General features: G+C 46.8%; 1 protein-coding gene across 3 annotated transcripts in view; it reads left to right on the forward strand.

The window, feature by feature from the left end:
* The first annotated feature begins 2,801 nt into the window (after nucleotides 1-2,801).
* Nucleotides 2,802-16,574, forward strand: part of SIN3B (SIN3 transcription regulator family member B) — a 49,709-nt gene continuing 35,936 nt past the window's right edge. For all 3 annotated transcript variants that reach the window (XM_053586183.1, XM_053586184.1, XM_053586186.1), the window contains exons 1-4: nucleotides 2,802-2,937; nucleotides 3,182-3,288; nucleotides 5,052-5,205; nucleotides 14,720-14,920. In XM_053586183.1, coding sequence (XP_053442158.1) covers nucleotides 2,824-2,937; nucleotides 3,182-3,288; nucleotides 5,052-5,205; nucleotides 14,720-14,920 — 576 coding nt within the window. In that variant the 5' untranslated portion in view covers nucleotides 2,802-2,823. The remainder of the gene's footprint in view (nucleotides 2,938-3,181; nucleotides 3,289-5,051; nucleotides 5,206-14,719; nucleotides 14,921-16,574) is intronic.

Genomic DNA, 16,574 nt, shown 5'->3' on the forward strand with positions numbered 1-16,574 from the left:
GGAATGCACTGAAACTAAGCAGAATACTTTTCTGGGCTGGGAGCAATGAATCCTTGATGCATTATCTTCTAAAATATCTCTCCCTTCCACTACCTTCTCTCTATTGCTCCCATGCTGGTCTAAGCCACCATTGTCCTTTGCCTGAATGATAAAATTGCCTCCCTACACACTCCCTGTGTCCCTTTCCTGCAGAGAAGCCACAGTGATCACCTTCTTTCTTTTTTTCTCTTATTTTTTTCTGCAGACTCTGACAACATACAGTGTGATCACCTTCAAACGCAAACCTGATTCTGATCATACAGCTCCTTAGCTCACAACCCTTGTGTTGTGCTGTTTCCACCAGCACTAAGGCTGAGACCAAAAAAGTCTTAAGTTATCCTATATGGTGTTGTGTGATCTGTCCCTTCTGGTTACCCATGATTATCCTGCCTTCTCTTTCTTTCCTTCCCTCTCTGCAATCTGGGGAACTATTTTTTTTTTCAAGTTGTTCAAATGTACAATACTCCTTACCATAAATAGTCACAACTGTTTATGAACTTTCTTATGGCAAACACCTATGCAAACCTCAGACCTCAGCTAAAAATGCCACCTCCTCTGGGAAGCTTTCTTCATTCCTTCCTAGACTGGATTAAGTACCCAGGAGAGCAGGTGACATTTTCTAAAATAGGCATAGCATATTTTTTGTCCCACAGGCTATTCCAGGAGTCTATCTGCCCTCCTCTTAGATTTTTTTTCTAGGGGGAGGAAGGACTTGGTAACAACCTTTCTGGAAAAAATACAATGGAAATAATACTGCATGACTTCCAAGGCTGGTTCAGAAAAAGTAATATGGAAACTGGGCACAGTGGTGTATGTTTATAGTCCCAGCTCCTTGAGAGACTGAAGTTGGAGGATCACTTGAGTCCAGGAGTTCAAGGCTAGCTTGAGCAATGCAATGACAGCCCCATCTCTAAAAATAAAAAGGGGAAGAAAGACATAGTGATACGATTTTCATCTGACTAACTCACTCTCAGGTCAATTGTTCTTGGAACCTAGCTGCCATGTTGAGAGGAAGCTCAAGCTACATGGCAGGTGGGGGAGGCACATGTAGATATTCCAGGCAAGAGCTCCAAGAAAGGTCTCAGCCTATAGCCAGTAGGAAATGACAGACCTGTGCACGAACCAGCATTCAGATGATTCCAGCCCCCAGCCTTATGAGTCACCACAGCTGACACCAAAGGCAACGGGGATAAGCTACTTCTGCCAAATCTGCCCAAACTGGAGATTAGAGAGTGAAATAAATGTTGTTGTCGTCATCTGAAGCATCTAAGTCTTGGGCTGTTTTCTTATACCTTTTTTTGAAGTATTTGTTTACACTTGAAACTTCAAATCCGACTATTTGATTCATGTCTATCTGTCCCCAAAGAATGAAAGTTTTGAGGGTCGGGCAGTGCCTGTGGCTCAAGGAGAAGGGTGCTGGTCCCATATGTCGGAGGTGGTGGATTCAAACCTAGCCCTGGCCAAAAACCAAAAAAAGAAAGTTTTGAGGGTCAAGTTCATATTAGTTTTCACCATTCTATTTCCAATGCCTAGCACAGTGCCTGGTAAACAAAGCACTCAATTCTAATTTATTCTTAACTTTGGCCAGGCCTGGTGGTTCATGCCTGTAATCCTAGCACTTTGAGAGGCTGAGGTGGGTGGATTACTTGATCTCAGGAGTTCAAGACCAGCCTGAGCAAGAGTGAGACCCCATCTCTACTAAAAATAGAAAAACTAGCTGGGCATAGGGGTGGGTGTCTGCAGTCCAAGCTACTCAAGAGGCTGAGGCAAGAGGATCGCTTGAACCCAAAAACTTGAGGTTGCTGTGAGCTATGATGACACCAAGGGACTCTAGCCTAAGGCAAAAGAATGAAACTCTAAAATAACAATTATTTTCAACTTTTCTGCACCTTTTCATATATGTGCTTGGGACCAGGAAACCACCAGCCCTACTCAGGCAATGGTGCAGGAAGTTCTGTACCAATAGAGTATAGTTTGCTTGGTAGAAAATCCTTTAAGAAAAGGTTCAAAGGGGCCAAGTCTAATGGCTTGCAATTTGGGTGCTTAGATTTCATCATAAGAAATAGAAAGGCCTTGGAGATTTGGAAGCAGTGGTGGAATGATGTGAGTTCTTGAAAATACCAAAGCTGGGAAAACTGGGTAGGAGGCTCCTGACCTGGTCCAGTTGGGAAGAAATGGGGTCAAAGATTAGGAAGTAAAGATAGAAGGAGTGGGACTAAGTTAAAGGCCATTTAGCAAAAATTCATTGCACAGGGGCCTGTTTTGGGGTGATGTGTGCGCACATTCTAATTGTAACATCAACTCCCTAAGCAGAGATCCACAAACTTTCGCCATAAAAGCCAGATGGTAAATACATCAGGCTCTGCAGGTCTTTGGGTCATTTACAGCTACTCACTTTACCTCCTGTAGTGCAAAAACGCCAGAACGGGCGTGTCTGTGTGCCAATAAAACTTTATTTAGGAATGCTGAAATGTGGATTACATAGAATTTTCGCGCGTCACGAAATATTGTTCTCCTTTGGATTTTTCCCTCAACTATGTAAACATGTAAAAATCCATTCTGAGCTTGAGTGTCCGGGCAAAAGCAACTGGTAGGCTTCGGTTTGCTCACCACCCTCGACACATAAATCCTTAGTTATGATACCAATTGGGAAGCTAAGGAGTCCCTCAAATAGCTTCGCCCGGTTCTCTGACGTCATTGGGACTCACCCACAGGGGCGGGCCATACGCATGCGCGGTCAGCCCTCGGGCGGGGGCGGGGCGGGCTGCAGCTCGAACTTCCAACATGGCGCACGCTGGCTGCGGCGGCGGCGGCGGCGGCGGCCCCACGGGCCGGGGGCTGAGCGGCGCCCGCTGGGGTCGCTCGGGCTCCGCTGGCCACGAGAAGCTGCCAGTGCACGTGAGTGGCGTCCCCGCCTTCCATTGAGGACCCAGTCCTCTGGCCCCCGCGGGCGGGTGCCCCTCGCCCGAGCCCCGCCCGGCCCCGCCTTGGCCTCTGCTTTACGCGGCCCTGGACCCCCCACCTCTCACCTCCATCCTCCCAGGGCCCGGCCTGTCCCCCTTCCGGTCACAGATCCCAGCACGCCCTCCCACCCCCTCGGTCCGGGACTCCTGGCCCACCCGCACCCTGCCCCTCCCCTCAGGTGGAGGACGCCCTCACCTACCTGGACCAGGTGAAGATCCGCTTTGGCAGCGATCCTGCGACCTACAACGGTTTCCTGGAGATCATGAAGGAGTTCAAAAGCCAGAGGTACCTGCGGGTCCCCTCCCGTCTACTGGGGGCCCTCCTGGGCCGGGAAACTGGCAGAGCGGATCCCCCTTCCTAGCTATTCCCTCCCATCCCAGCCCGGTGACCTTGCGCAGGTTGTAGGAACCTCAGCTCCGTCTAAAAAAAGGGCAGGGGGAAGAGTAGTATTCCCCACCTTGTTGATCTGTCCTGAGGATTTCTGGAAGGAGGGCAGGAATGGGGAAGGCTGAGGGGAGGCCAGTGCACACGCAGAATCAGATCCTACTTTGATTTAAAATGTTGATTTTTAAATAAACCTTGCTTGTGAAAGATTTGGGGGGACTCGTTGTGCTTTTTCTCCCCTGAGTACTGCATCAAAATGTTGTCTTGATGATTGAGTTTTTTGGCACCCTCTCCCCTTGAATCTTGACTCCAAGATGCTTTACTCAGCTGAGTCTGCTTCCAGGCCTGCTTGGAAGTAAGAAGCACAAAATGCTTAGTAAGGGACCTGGCATGTAGAAAGCATTTAAAACACATGAGCCATATTTGTACACAGAATCAGGAGGGTTAGAGATAGATGGGAAAGAGGATCATGCCCTTGTTGTTTTGTTGTTGTTTGTTTTTTTACAGGAAGTTCACTGGGGCTTGGAGCCGAGCCAGTAAAACCCACCTTGGTGGCAGAAGTGGGACTAGAATTCAGACCTTTTGACTCTTAGATTCTTGCAGGTCACATCCAACCATGCTACCGCTCCCTCTTAGGAATGGTGTTAGGGCGGGCCTGATTTCCTTCTACAAGTGCAGGACTAAGGCTTGGGTCATACCTACAGCCAGGAGGGAGACTGTTCTCACATTCTAATGCATTTCTCTGCACTTGACAGGCCTTTGGTATTTATGCTTTGCAATCACTTGCTCAGATCAAAACCTGTGTCATAGTCACCCCTAATTCATACAAAATGAGATAATTTATCACATCACTTAAAGCAGCAGTCCCCAACCTTTTTGGCACTTGAAACAAGTTATAAGGAAGATAGTTTTCCACAGACCCAGGGGGAGAGGGGATAGTTTTGATATGAGTCTGCAAGCAATTGATTTATTATGGTCTCTGTGCAGTCAAACCTCTCTGCTAATGATAAGTATTTGCAGCCATTTCCTAGTGCTAACATCACCCCCTCAAATCATCAGGCATTTGCTTCTCATAGGAACATGCAACCTAGATCCCTTGCACATGCAGTTTACAGTAGGGTTCAGTTCCTATGAGAATCTAATGCTACCACTGATCAGATAGGCAGAGCTCAGATGGTGATGCAAGTGATGAGTAGTGGCTGTAAATACAGAGGAAGCTTCAGTTGCTTGTTGTCCCCTCCACCTCCTGCTACGTGGGCCACTTCCTAACAGACCACAGACTAGTACCAGCCTTCGACCTAGGGGGTGGAAACTGCAGACTTAGAGCACTTTGGCTTCCTGCTACATCTTGGAGTCCAGGCCTTGCAGGTGGCTCTCCCGACATTTTCAGAATCGAGTGTGCTTGCACGTGCTTGGAGTGTTCTGGAGAGCTGTACTGGGTAAAAATTCTCTGGTTCTCATCAGGAGGGTACTGAGAGCTCAGGCCTAGTCACTCTGGAAGTAGATCATTGTCTACAGGTGGTATCACAAGGGTCCTATTTTAGGTTGTTTCATTGTCAGTTGAGAAGTTTGTTATGTGACAATATCAAGAGAGTTGGGATTAGATTTTGTTTTTAATTTGCTCTTTAAGACACTTTGCCCACTTGCATTCCTCTTTCTTCTAGCATTGATACTCCCGGAGTCATCAGACGTGTGTCACAGCTGTTCCATGAGCACCCCGACCTCATTGTTGGATTCAATGCTTTCCTTCCCCTTGGATACAGAATAGACATTCCCAAGAATGGCAAATTAAACATACAATCACCTCTGACGAGCCAGGTATGCTGCTTCAGTGGTTCAGGTGATCTCAGCATTAACACAGCACACCCTGCTACTCAGGTTGGGCCACGTGTCTACTTTATGTCATTGCTGGAAAGCCACTTACAATCCATTCTTTATCTAGATACGCTAATTGCTTCTAGCACAAATCAAAATAGATTGAAACATCTACACAGGCAGCCTCTGCTGCCCAGTTGATATGTTTGGAATGCTCCAGGGGTGTCCAATCTGTGTCCCACGGGCTGCACGCTGTTTTTTGGGGTATTTTTTTTTTTTTTTTTTTTTTTTTTTTTTGAGACAGTCTCACTATGTCACCCTCGGTAGAGTGCCATGGCATCACAGCTCACAGCAACCTCAAACTCTTGGGCTTAAACAATTCTCTTGCCTCAGCCTCCTGAGTAGCTGAGACTATAGGCACCTGCCACAACGCCTGGCTATTTGTTGTCGTTGTAGTCGTCATTGTTGTTTGGCAGGCCCGGGCCAGATTCGAACCCCCCAGCTCTGGTGTCTGTGGCCAGTGCCCTAGCCACGGAGCTACAGGCGCTGAGCTGCATGCTATTTTTATAAGGACTATTTTTTGCTTATCTGTGGTGTTAGATACCATGAAAAGTATGCATGGACCTCTTTTTTGCTAATCAGCTTTCGTTAGTGTTTGTGTTTTACTATGTGGCCCAAGGCAACTCTTATTCTTCTAATATGCAGCAGAAAAGAAAAAAAGCTGGACACCCTTGGCAAGAGTGGGGAGGCATCATCCTGACATAGAATTTTATAAGACAAAATGGCTATATCACCAGTTGCTGAGGTCTTGGCTGAGGCTTTCTCAGGGAGTGTACCAGGCAGGCTTACCCTTGTACTTGGGCATCAGTCTGCATTTGATAGCTCTCAGTACCACCAGTGAAATAAAGGGGTTAAGATTCATGTGTGAATGGCCATTTTTATTGTTTCATTGAATTGTTGGTAGGGTCCTTGGCTTGGCTGAAGCTCATGGCTTTGGTTCTTTCTCACATGATAGGTTGCTGCCTCATCAGTCTCTGTACTCTTGTTTGTGTTCACCAGACCTCTGAGAAAAAGATGGCTTATTTGAACTTTCTTTTTATAAGCTAACCATTTTCTTTTTCTCCCCCTTATCACTGTTGCCATTTAGGGCCTAACTCTTTGCTCTGGGGGGCTGCCCAGTACATTGTGGAATGTTTAGCAACATCCCTGGCCTCTGTCCCCCAGACTGTCATCCAGTTGTGACAGCCAAAATCATCTCCAGACGTTGCTAGATGTCCTCTAGGGCAAAATTTCCTGTTACAAACCTCTGGTATAAGGCCAGGCCTGGTGGCTCACACTTGGAATCTTAGCACTCTGGGAGGCCAAGGCAGATAGATTGCTTGAGCTCAGGAGTTTGAGACCAGCCTGAACAAGAGAGAGATCCCATCTCTAAAAATAGCAGGGTATTGTGGGGTGGCTCCTATAATCCCAGCTACTTAGGAGGCTGAGGCAAGAGGATCATTTGAGCCTAAGAATTTGAAGTTGCTGTGAGCTATGATGACATGGCACTCTACTGAGGGTGACAAAATGAGACGGTCTGAAAAAAAAAAAAAAAAAAACCAACCACTCTGGTATAGGCGAACCAGCCCTCCCAACCTCCTTCTGTTCTTCCCTTGACAGTTTGAGCAGGGATGTAAAAATCTATGGCTGGGGGCAGCACCTGGGCTCAAAGGAGTAGGACACCAGCCCCATATACTGGAGGTGGTGGGTTCAAACTGCCCTGGCCAGTTGGGAGCACTTTGTAGGTCTCTCCTTTGACAGTGTAGATTGCAGGGTGTCAGATCAATAAGGGCAGTGATTTTCAACTGGTGTGCCATGAAAAATTTTAAAGATCATTAAATTATTTTTAAAAGCAAAGCACAATAAGTATATTCTTTTTTTAACTTTTTTTTTGATCAATATAATTTAAGTATGCTGCAGAACTTTATAAGTCAAGTGTACCATGAGATAAAAAATGTTGAAAATGCTGAATTAGGGAGTCATGATTTGGAAAGAGAACAGCAAAAGGTAATGTGGCAGTGTCTGGTCCCTCCCTGAGAGTGGCTTGTGTGAAAATTCTGTTTTTTCTCTGTGTAAGATAAGCTATGCCATCAGCGTGTTGTCTCATTAAAGCCATCTCAGTTTTAAAAGGAAACTTGGAAGCACTTGGCTGTGGAATTTGGAAGAGCTTCCATTTCACATTTGCAAATGGAGCTCCAGAGTCCAGATGTATGCCTTTTGCCCCCAAATCATAAAAACCTTAGCAAAATTAATCTCTGGTGGCTCACACCTGTTTAGTCCTAGCACTGTGGGAGGCCAAAGCAAGTGGATTCCCTGAGCTCAGAGTTTTTGAGACCATCTGAGCCAGAGTGAGAACCAATCTCTACCCAAAAAAAGCTGGGCGTTGTGGCAGGCACCTGTAGTCCCAGCTACTTGGGAGGCAAAGGGCAAGAGAATGGCTAAAGGAAGAAAAGAAAAAGAAACAAAAAAACTTCAAACTAGGATGAGTGAAAGCCAGTTGAAATTGAAAGCAAAATTTAAAAAAAAATTAATCTCTGGAACAGTCATGGCTATTGGGGGGAAACCAAGTTCATTTGCAACAGCAAGCAGCATCTGCCAGAGCACTTTGTAGACTTGGAACACTGTGTAAAAGCTGTGTATAAACACTGGGCGTGTTACCATCACTCACTAAAAAAGAGCCCGAGTCAGAAGGTATAAATTGTGCCCTCTGCATGTGGAAATTGCCTTTCAGCAATCCCTGACCGTGGGAGGAACTCGGCTTTCAGGGCTGGATTTTGACAGGAACCACACTGGGGTTGTATTTGGAGTTGGCTCTTCCTTTAAATAGCCACAGGGTCCCTGCTATTCCCTAGCACAGTGTATTGCTGGCAATCTTGTTTCCCTCTAGGTGGCTTAGGTGACAGTGACTTGGAGAAAGGCTCGACAAGAACTTTCATTTAATAGCTACTCAACAGGGCTCCATAGTTTTGCTTTAGCCCCAAAGCAGCCATTTCTGGGGCTGCCTCCCACAGCAGAGGAGGTTCGTAGCCTTCAGGTCACCAGCAAGGCCATTCACTTTCCCTTAGTATTGATGGTCATCAGGCTTCCAGGCCTCCTGTCCGCAGTCTGGGCTGCTGTTTGTGTGGCTTCAAGACAGGCACACGTGAGATACAAGCTATACTTTCAGCTTCCAAGGGTTTTTTTTGAGAGGACATAGTAGCCTAAAAACCTCATAGGGCTCTTCACACACAAATGCCCTGGTGATTTCTTTCCTTATTGGTCTTTCTGGATTCACTGTTGTAAAACAGTGCTCCCCAACATTTTTGGCACCAGGGATCGATTTCATGCATAACAATTTTTCCACAGATGAGGGTGGCAGTGCGGGGATTGGGACAGGAGGCAGAGCTCAGGCAGTGATGTCAATGATGGAGAATGGCTATAAATATCGATGAAGCTTCGTGGTTGCTCACCTGCTGCTCACCTGCCCTACAGTTCTGTTCCTAACAGGCCATGGACTAGAATGGAACCTTTTTGGGCACCAGGGACACATTTCATGGAAGATGATTTTTTCATGGGGCTTAGCGGAAAAGGAATGGAACAGGTGGTGAAGCTCAGGCAGTGGTGCTATGCAGCCCAATTCCTATCAGGCCGTGGCTGGTACCAGTTTGCAGCCCAGGGCTGGGGACTGCAGTTTTAAAGTATGGGTTTTTTTTCTTTTTTTTTTTTTCTCCCTCTTTTTGCTTTTTATTTGCAGCATAGTTAGACAACCATAAAGTGCATTTTTTGCCCTTTATGGTTGTCTAACTTTTTTACCCCCTATTTTTCATTTCACCTGAAGCCTGCCAACTACAGACAGAGAAGGAGAGGCTCTTAGGTACCGAGGAAGGTAAATGAGAAGCCCAGCCTTTGTGGAACCTTTGATGTGGAGGGTCTTGACCTTAGCACTGCTACCATTTGGCGGCTGGGTCATTCTTCATGGTGGAGCTATCCTGTATACTGCACTGCAGGTGTCAAGCAGCATCCCTGGCCTCCACCCACCAAATGCCAGTAGCACCCCTTCCCCAGAAGTGACAACAAAAGTGTCTCCCACTGTTGCCAGGGAATCCCCCCAGTTGAGAGTACAGGTAAAAAGGGGAAGACAGACATGTCACAACATGTGTTCCTAGGAGAGAGCCAGGGAGCTTGGAGAAAACATCCTCTTGCTGGGACCTGCTGAGTCACTATCATTTCAGATCTGGTAGTTTGGGTCATAACGGCATCTGTGCAGGGAGCCCCCATTCATTCTCATACCACCTGGGTTAAGAGATAGCAAAATAGTTAGGAAGAGAAGTTAAAAATCATTATTTCCTTCCCTCGCAGACAGTGATTCCTTAAGGTGAAGTCTTGTTTTTGACTGTGTCTACCTTCTAAAACATTGCTGGGGAGCAACACAGCAGGAGCCAGGAATTGGATGTCAGTAGGAAAGTAGCTTTTCTTAGTTCTCCTCTTCAGGGCAGAGCCTGCCTGCTGAGACACTAGAGGCATCCTGCATAGAGGCAGAGAGAAGCCCTTAAGGTGCAGTTCATGATGTAAGTGGCCTCTGTAGGTACAAAGGGAGGCACCTCCAACCCCTGCCCTCGACACACACTGTGCTACTCTCTGGGGGAGGCCCAGCCAGTTCCCAGATTGACTCTCATGTTTGTGTCTTATTTGCTTATGGAGTAGGCAGTGTCTTTAGAAGGTAGGCCCTGGGTCTATTCAGAGAACCAGTTCTTAGGGTGCCTGTGCAATTAAAGTGGGGACAGATAAGGAACACATGCGCAGATGCTGACTATGTAAGGGGTTTTAGTGCTGTGACCCACGGACAGCAGGGCCAGGCGTAGGTATGGAGAGATGCCCTGGGCAGGGCCTGGGTCTGGAATTGGGTCTGAGGCCTGGAGTGGGAGACGGTGGGTGTGCTTAAGGAATAGCCAGAGGCCAGTGGGACTGGTAGATGAAGGAGAGAAGGTTGTGGGACAGAGCCAGTGACTTGGGAACTCGTGGAGGGTTGTGGCTTGCAACTCTGCTGCTATGCTGTAATGGCTGAGGTATCAGAGGAGATCCCTGGGAGTCCAGGGTTGGTTGGGTGCTGGGCGATCTGGGCAGTGATGGGGGTGGGGCATCAGTGAGAAACTGAGAGTGTGGGGTGATTCCAGGGTGCCTGAGGTGAGGCTTGGGAGGCAGTTGGGGCTGTGCTGTGTGTCTAAGGTGCTGTTCAAGGCTTCTCTTCAGTATATAGGTGGAGGCACCCTCACCATGGTGTGGAGGGAATTTCTAACTGCCTGGACATGGCCACTCAGCAGCATGGGAGGAAGGGTGTGCAGGCCAAAAAAGGAACAGGCTTGTTCCCGGAATTTTTAGAGCAGGGTGGGCAAATTGTGGCCCATGGGCCAAAGCCAGCTGGCTTTGTATGGTTGGTGATTTTTTTTTTTTTGAGACAGTCTCACTATATAGCCCTGGGTAGAGTGTGGTGATGTGAGCTCACCATAGCCTCAAACACCTGGGCTTAAGCAATTCTCTTGCCTTAGCCTCCCAAGTAGCTGGGACTACAGTGTCCACTATAACGCCTGGCTACTTTTTGGTCGCAGTTATCATTGTTGTTTAGTTGGCCTGGACCGGGCTCAAACCTGCCAGCCTTGGTGTATGTGGCTGGCACCCTACTCACTAAGCTATGGCACAGAGCCGTGGTTGGTGATTTTTACATTTTTAAAGGATTACATGGCTCAGTGCCCGTAGCACAGTGGTTGTGGCGCCGACCACATACACCGAGGGTGGTGGATTCGAACCTGGCCCCAGCAAACTAAACAATGACAACTGCAATTAAAATATGGCTTGGTGCCTCTGGTCCCAGCTACATGGGAGACTGAGGCAACAGAATCGCTTAATCCCAGGCATTTGAGGTTGCTGTGAGCTGTGATGTTACAGCACTTTACAGAGGGTGACATAGAGAGACTCTGTCTCAAAAAAAAAAAAGACAAGAAAAGGATTATGTTTGAATGTTTTTTTTTTTAAATGATAGTAGTCAGGGGTGGTGCCTGTGGCTCAAGGAGTAGGGCCCATATGCCGGAGGTGGTGGGTTCAAACCCAGCCCCGGCCAAAAACCGCAAAAAAAAAAAAAAAAAAAAAAAATGATAGTAGTCATATAATGTAAAATTCAACATCATAGTTTAGACTGATTTTTAGTATATTCACAATATTGTGCAACCATCGTCATTAATTCCAGAACATTTCCATCACCCTAGAACAGGGGTCCTCAAACTTTTTAAACGGGACCAGTTCACTGTCCTCAGACTGTTGGAGGGCCAGACTATAGTTGAAAAAAAAAAAAACTATGAACAAATTCCTATGCACACTGCACATATCTTATTTTGAAGTAAAAAACCAAAACGGAAACAAATATAATCACAATCACATGGCCTCATGTGGCCCGTGGGCTGTAGTTTGAGGACCCCTGCCCTAGAAATGAAATCTTCTCCTTATTCTCCCCCTCACCCCCAATCCCTGGCAACCACCAGTCTGCTTTCTGTTTCTGTGGATTTGCCTGTTGTGGACGTTTCATATCTGTGCAGTCACATACTGTGTGGCCTTTTGTGTCTGGCTTCTTGCACTCAACATCATGGTTTTGGGGTTCATCCACATTGTAGCATGGATCAGAGCTTCATTCCTTTTTGTGATTAATACCGCATTGTGTAGATGGACCACATTCTATTTGTTTATTCATCTACTGATACGGATGTTTAGATGTTTGCCTTGTTTCTGCCTTTTTGGCTAATGGTGAATAGTGCTGCTGCAAAACATTCATGTAGAAAGATTTATTTGAGCACCTGTTTTCATTCTTTTGGTTATATACCTAGGAGTGGAATTATTGGATCCTATGGTAATTGTGTTAAATTTGTTGACACAAGATTTTTCCACAACTGTATAGTCACTATCTGGCCCTTTTTTCCAAGCTCAGGGCATCTGAGGCAGCCTTTGGGGGCTTGAAAATGCCTCCTTTGGCAAGGAGCTTGCAGTGGGTCCATGGCCTCTGAAGAAACCCTTAGTTTCAAGGCCACTTCCCTTCCACACTCCCAGCTGGCTCCTGCTGTCAAACCTATGCACCATGAAGGAACACAAACACTTACCATGTAGCGTGAGCAGATGGGCAAGAGCATCCTCAGAGAGGAGAAAGGGTGTTTAGAATTGTGGCTGCTCTGGGTCTTGTGGTTCTCTGTGTGCCTTGGCTCAGACTTTCTAGAGTTGTCTCTGTACCTACTTTTCTGTGTCTCCTGTCAAAGTTCGTGTGTTGAAGCTGTGACACCCCCGCCCCCCCCACTACCTCAGAGTGTGACTATATATTTGGAGGTATGGTCTTCAAGGAGGTCGTTAAGGTAAATGAGGCCCTCGTCCACTCTGACGGGAGTCCTTACAAGAAGAGGAGATTGGGACACACACACCAGGGATGCACTTGCACAGAAAGATGACCACGTAAGGACATAGCAAGAAGGTGGCCATCTGCAAGCCAGGGAGAAAGGCCTTAGAACTTGATCTTGGACTCTTAGCCTCCAGAACTGTGAGAAAAAATAATTTCTGTTGTATGAGCCACTCAGTTTGGAGGACCGATAACACCCACCCACATGATGGCTCATGAGACACTGATCAGCATGCTCTCGGTGTAGCTTGCCAGAGACTTTTGTTGTGGTGACAGTTCTGCAGTTGTGGGCAGCAGTGCGTCTGGCCTTCCCCATCTTGGTGGATTCTTCCAATCAATGACTGAGACGGAACAGAAACAGTAGAGAAAGCCTTTGTTTTCCCATCTGTTGCCTGATGATCCCGAGCAACGGACAAAGCCTGCCCACACTGTTCTGGGCACAGTGGGTACAGTTCTGGACAAAATAAAACCCCTGCCCTGTGAAGTTTGCCATCTAGTCAGGATGGAGAGATAATAAAATGAGTCAAATATATTACATGTGGGGAGGTGACAGGTGCCATGGAAAAAAATGCAGGAGTCCTGGGAGACAGGGTGATTTTACTTCAGTGCAAGATGGTTCTAGAAGCTTCACTGAGAAGTTATTGTGCTGGTAAAGACCTGTAGCTGAGCTGAAGTGACCCTGACTTGCTCAAGAACCTGCCTCTGTGGGCTGGGAACATGAAGCATAATTCCAGTTTAGAAATAGAGCATCACCTCCGGGGGGGTGGTCCTGTTCCCCCACGAATTAGGATTCAATGTACATTCTACATGTTGGTAGGAAAGTACACAAATGAGGGCATGCTTGGTGGGTGGTCAGGGCAAGGCTCTTTCCTCTCATGTGACTGTTGTACCTTGTTCTGATTGCTCTGGGGGTTGTTAGTGAAAGTCTCATTTCTTGGCGTGGCACCTGTTAGCTCAGCAGCCAGGCCACCAGCCACATACACCAGAGCTAGTGGGTTCAAACCCAGCCCAGGCCTGCCAAACCACTATGACAACCACAACCAAAAAATAACCATGCGTTGTGGTGAACGCTTAAGCCCAAGAGTTTGAGGTCACTGTGAGCTGTGACGCCACGGCACTCTACCTAGGGTGACATAATGAAACTCTGTCTCAAAAAAAAAGAAAAAGGAAAGAAAGTCCCCTTTCTTGGGAATCCCTGAAATCCCCAGCTACCTCCAGGGCTCCATTCCCCCCACCCCCTTTTCTTTGCCTTTCTCTCTTTTTTCTATTTTTGAGACAGTCTCACTCTGTTGCCCAGGCTAGAGTGCCTTGATGTCAGCCTAGCTCAGAGCTACCTCAGAGTCTTCGGCTCAAGTGATCCTTCTGCCTCAGCCTCCTGATTAGCTGGGACTAGAGGTGCCCACCACAATGCCTGGATAATTTTTCTATTTTTAGTAGACACAGGGTCTCACTCTTGCTCAAGCTAGTCTTGAACTCTTGAGCTCAGGTGATCCTCCCGCCTTGGCCTCCTAGAATATTAGGATTAGGTATGAGCCACTGCACCCGGCCAGGGCCTCATTTGTATAAAATCCTGACTTTCCCATCACTGCTAACAGCAGATGGTTGATTTCCCACCTGAAAACAATCTTGCTGAAATGGGATCACAGAAGGTGTGGGGAGTCTCTTTTTACATATTTGGCTCTGTCAAGGATTAAACATCTACTCTTTGTAAATTTCTCCCAAATGCTCATTTTTCAAAATACAAAATGCTCGTTGAACTCACATGTTCTTGGTATAGATTGGAAAGGATCAGGTGGAGGTCAGTTAATGAGACGCAGGAACTTGCATAGGCTGGGACATGAAGGGAGGAGCTGTTGACGTGTGCTGGGTGTGCCCTGCCCCACCTGTCCCCTCCCTCTGGGCTCTCTCCCTAACCTTTCTCTGCATCTAATAAAACTTGGCTCTTAGCTCCACGCTGGATTCTGTCTGCTCTTCTGCAGACAGTGGCTGGGCCTGGTGTTTTTTACAATCTGTTCTTGGCATGTTGTATCCCCCCACCCCCACAGTAACTCTTTGTCACATTGTTGTCAGGAAAATTCACACAACCATGGTGACTGTGTGGAGGACTTTAAGCAACAGGTGCCATATAAGGAAGACAAACCCCAGGTGCCCTTGGAGTCAGATTCCGTGGAATTCAACAACGCCATCAGCTATGTGAATAAGATTAAGACCCGATTCCTAGACCACCCGGAAATCTATAGGTCATTCTTGGAGATACTGCACACATATCAGGTAAGAGAACGCAGGTCACACTTCTTGGTGGGTTTTTGTGGCATCATCCAGTATTGAGCATGGAAGATACTCAGATTTTTTTGTCTGAATTCATGAACTCCTATAAAATTCTGATTAGTGGTGTTTTGGAGGTTTTTGGCATTGATTTTTTTTTTTTTTTTACTCTAGTGAAATATACATAAAATTTAACATTTTAACCATTTTTAAGTGTACAGTTCAGTGACATCTCCAGAACTCTTCACCTTGTAAAACTGAAACTCATTCTCCATTGAACACTCTCTCCCCATCCTCCCTCCTTCCAACCTCAGCATTCACCATTCTACTGTCTATCTCTGTGAATTTAAGAACTCTGGGAACCTCTCGTAAATGGAATCATACAGTATTTGTCCTTTTATGTTATTTTACTTAGCAGAATGTCTTCCGGGTTCATCTGTGTCATAGCATGTACCAGAATTTCTTTCCTTTTTTTTGTTTTCTTGGAGACAGAGTCTCACTTTGTTGCCCTCGGTAGAGTGCTGTGGTGTCACAGTTCACAGCAACCTCAAACTCTTGGTCTCAAGCAGTCCTCTTGCCTCAGCCTCCCGAGTAGCTGGGACTATAGGTGTCCGCCACAACACGTGGCTATTTTTACAGATGGGGATCTCGCTCTTGCTCAGGCTGGTCTTGAACTTGGGACCTTAAGCAGTATATCCACCTGAGCCTCCCAGAGTGCTAGGATTACAGGCATGAGCCTCCGCACCCAGCTTGGTTTAGTTTTAATTTTAACTTGTTCTTTGATGTACCTCTGCACCCAAGAACTACTAGCATGCATTAGGGGAATTTAAAAAGTACTAGCCATTGCACCTGCCTATACCTCTATTTTTTTAAGCAGCAAGACCCACTTTTTTTTTTTTACTGTTTTTGGCCAGGCCTGGGTTTGAACCTGCCTCCTCCAGTATATGGGGCCAGCGCCATACGCCTTTGAGCCACAGGCACCACCCAGGACCCACTTTGTAAAGTGAAATCTGAGCAGATACAGTGGCTCCTGCCTATAATCCTAGCACTTTGGGAGGCTGAGGTGGGAGGATTGCTTGAGGCCAGGAGTTGGAGATCAGCCGGGGCAGCATAGCAAGACCACCAGCCCCCCCATCTCTACAAAAAAATTTTTTAAATTAGCCAGGCATGCTGGTATGCACCTGTAGTCCCAGCTACTCTGGAGGCTGAGGCAGGAAAATCACTTGAACCCCTGAGTTTGAGGTTGCAGAGTGCTTTGATGATGCCACTGCACTCTAGCCCAGGCTAGAGTGAGACCCTGTCTCTAAAAATAGAGGAAATCTGCACAACCTTAATATGTCAAGTAAAGAAGTAGGATTCTTTTTAGCATCAGCGTTTAAGATCAGATTAGTGGCATTTGGTCCTCGTGCACAGTCAGCGAAGCCACTTTGGTGGACTGTTTGTAGTCCATAGTGTGGGTGTCATGTGTAAGCCCTGTTAGCCTCAGCACCTGACATCTTTGGGGTGCTGGTATAGCCTTTAAATTGATTGTTAGTGGCAGTTGTGAACATTTAATGTGGGTGGAGGGGTGATGCTTGTGATTATGTAGTGTGGATCCCTCCCAGCCTTCATGGTGTCATCACATGTAGGGCTGGAAGGATCATGAGAGCTGTGCAGTGGC

This window comes from Nycticebus coucang, chromosome 3, assembly GCF_027406575.1.
Source record: "Nycticebus coucang isolate mNycCou1 chromosome 3, mNycCou1.pri, whole genome shotgun sequence".
NCBI classification, from domain to species: domain Eukaryota; kingdom Metazoa; phylum Chordata; class Mammalia; order Primates; family Lorisidae; genus Nycticebus; species Nycticebus coucang.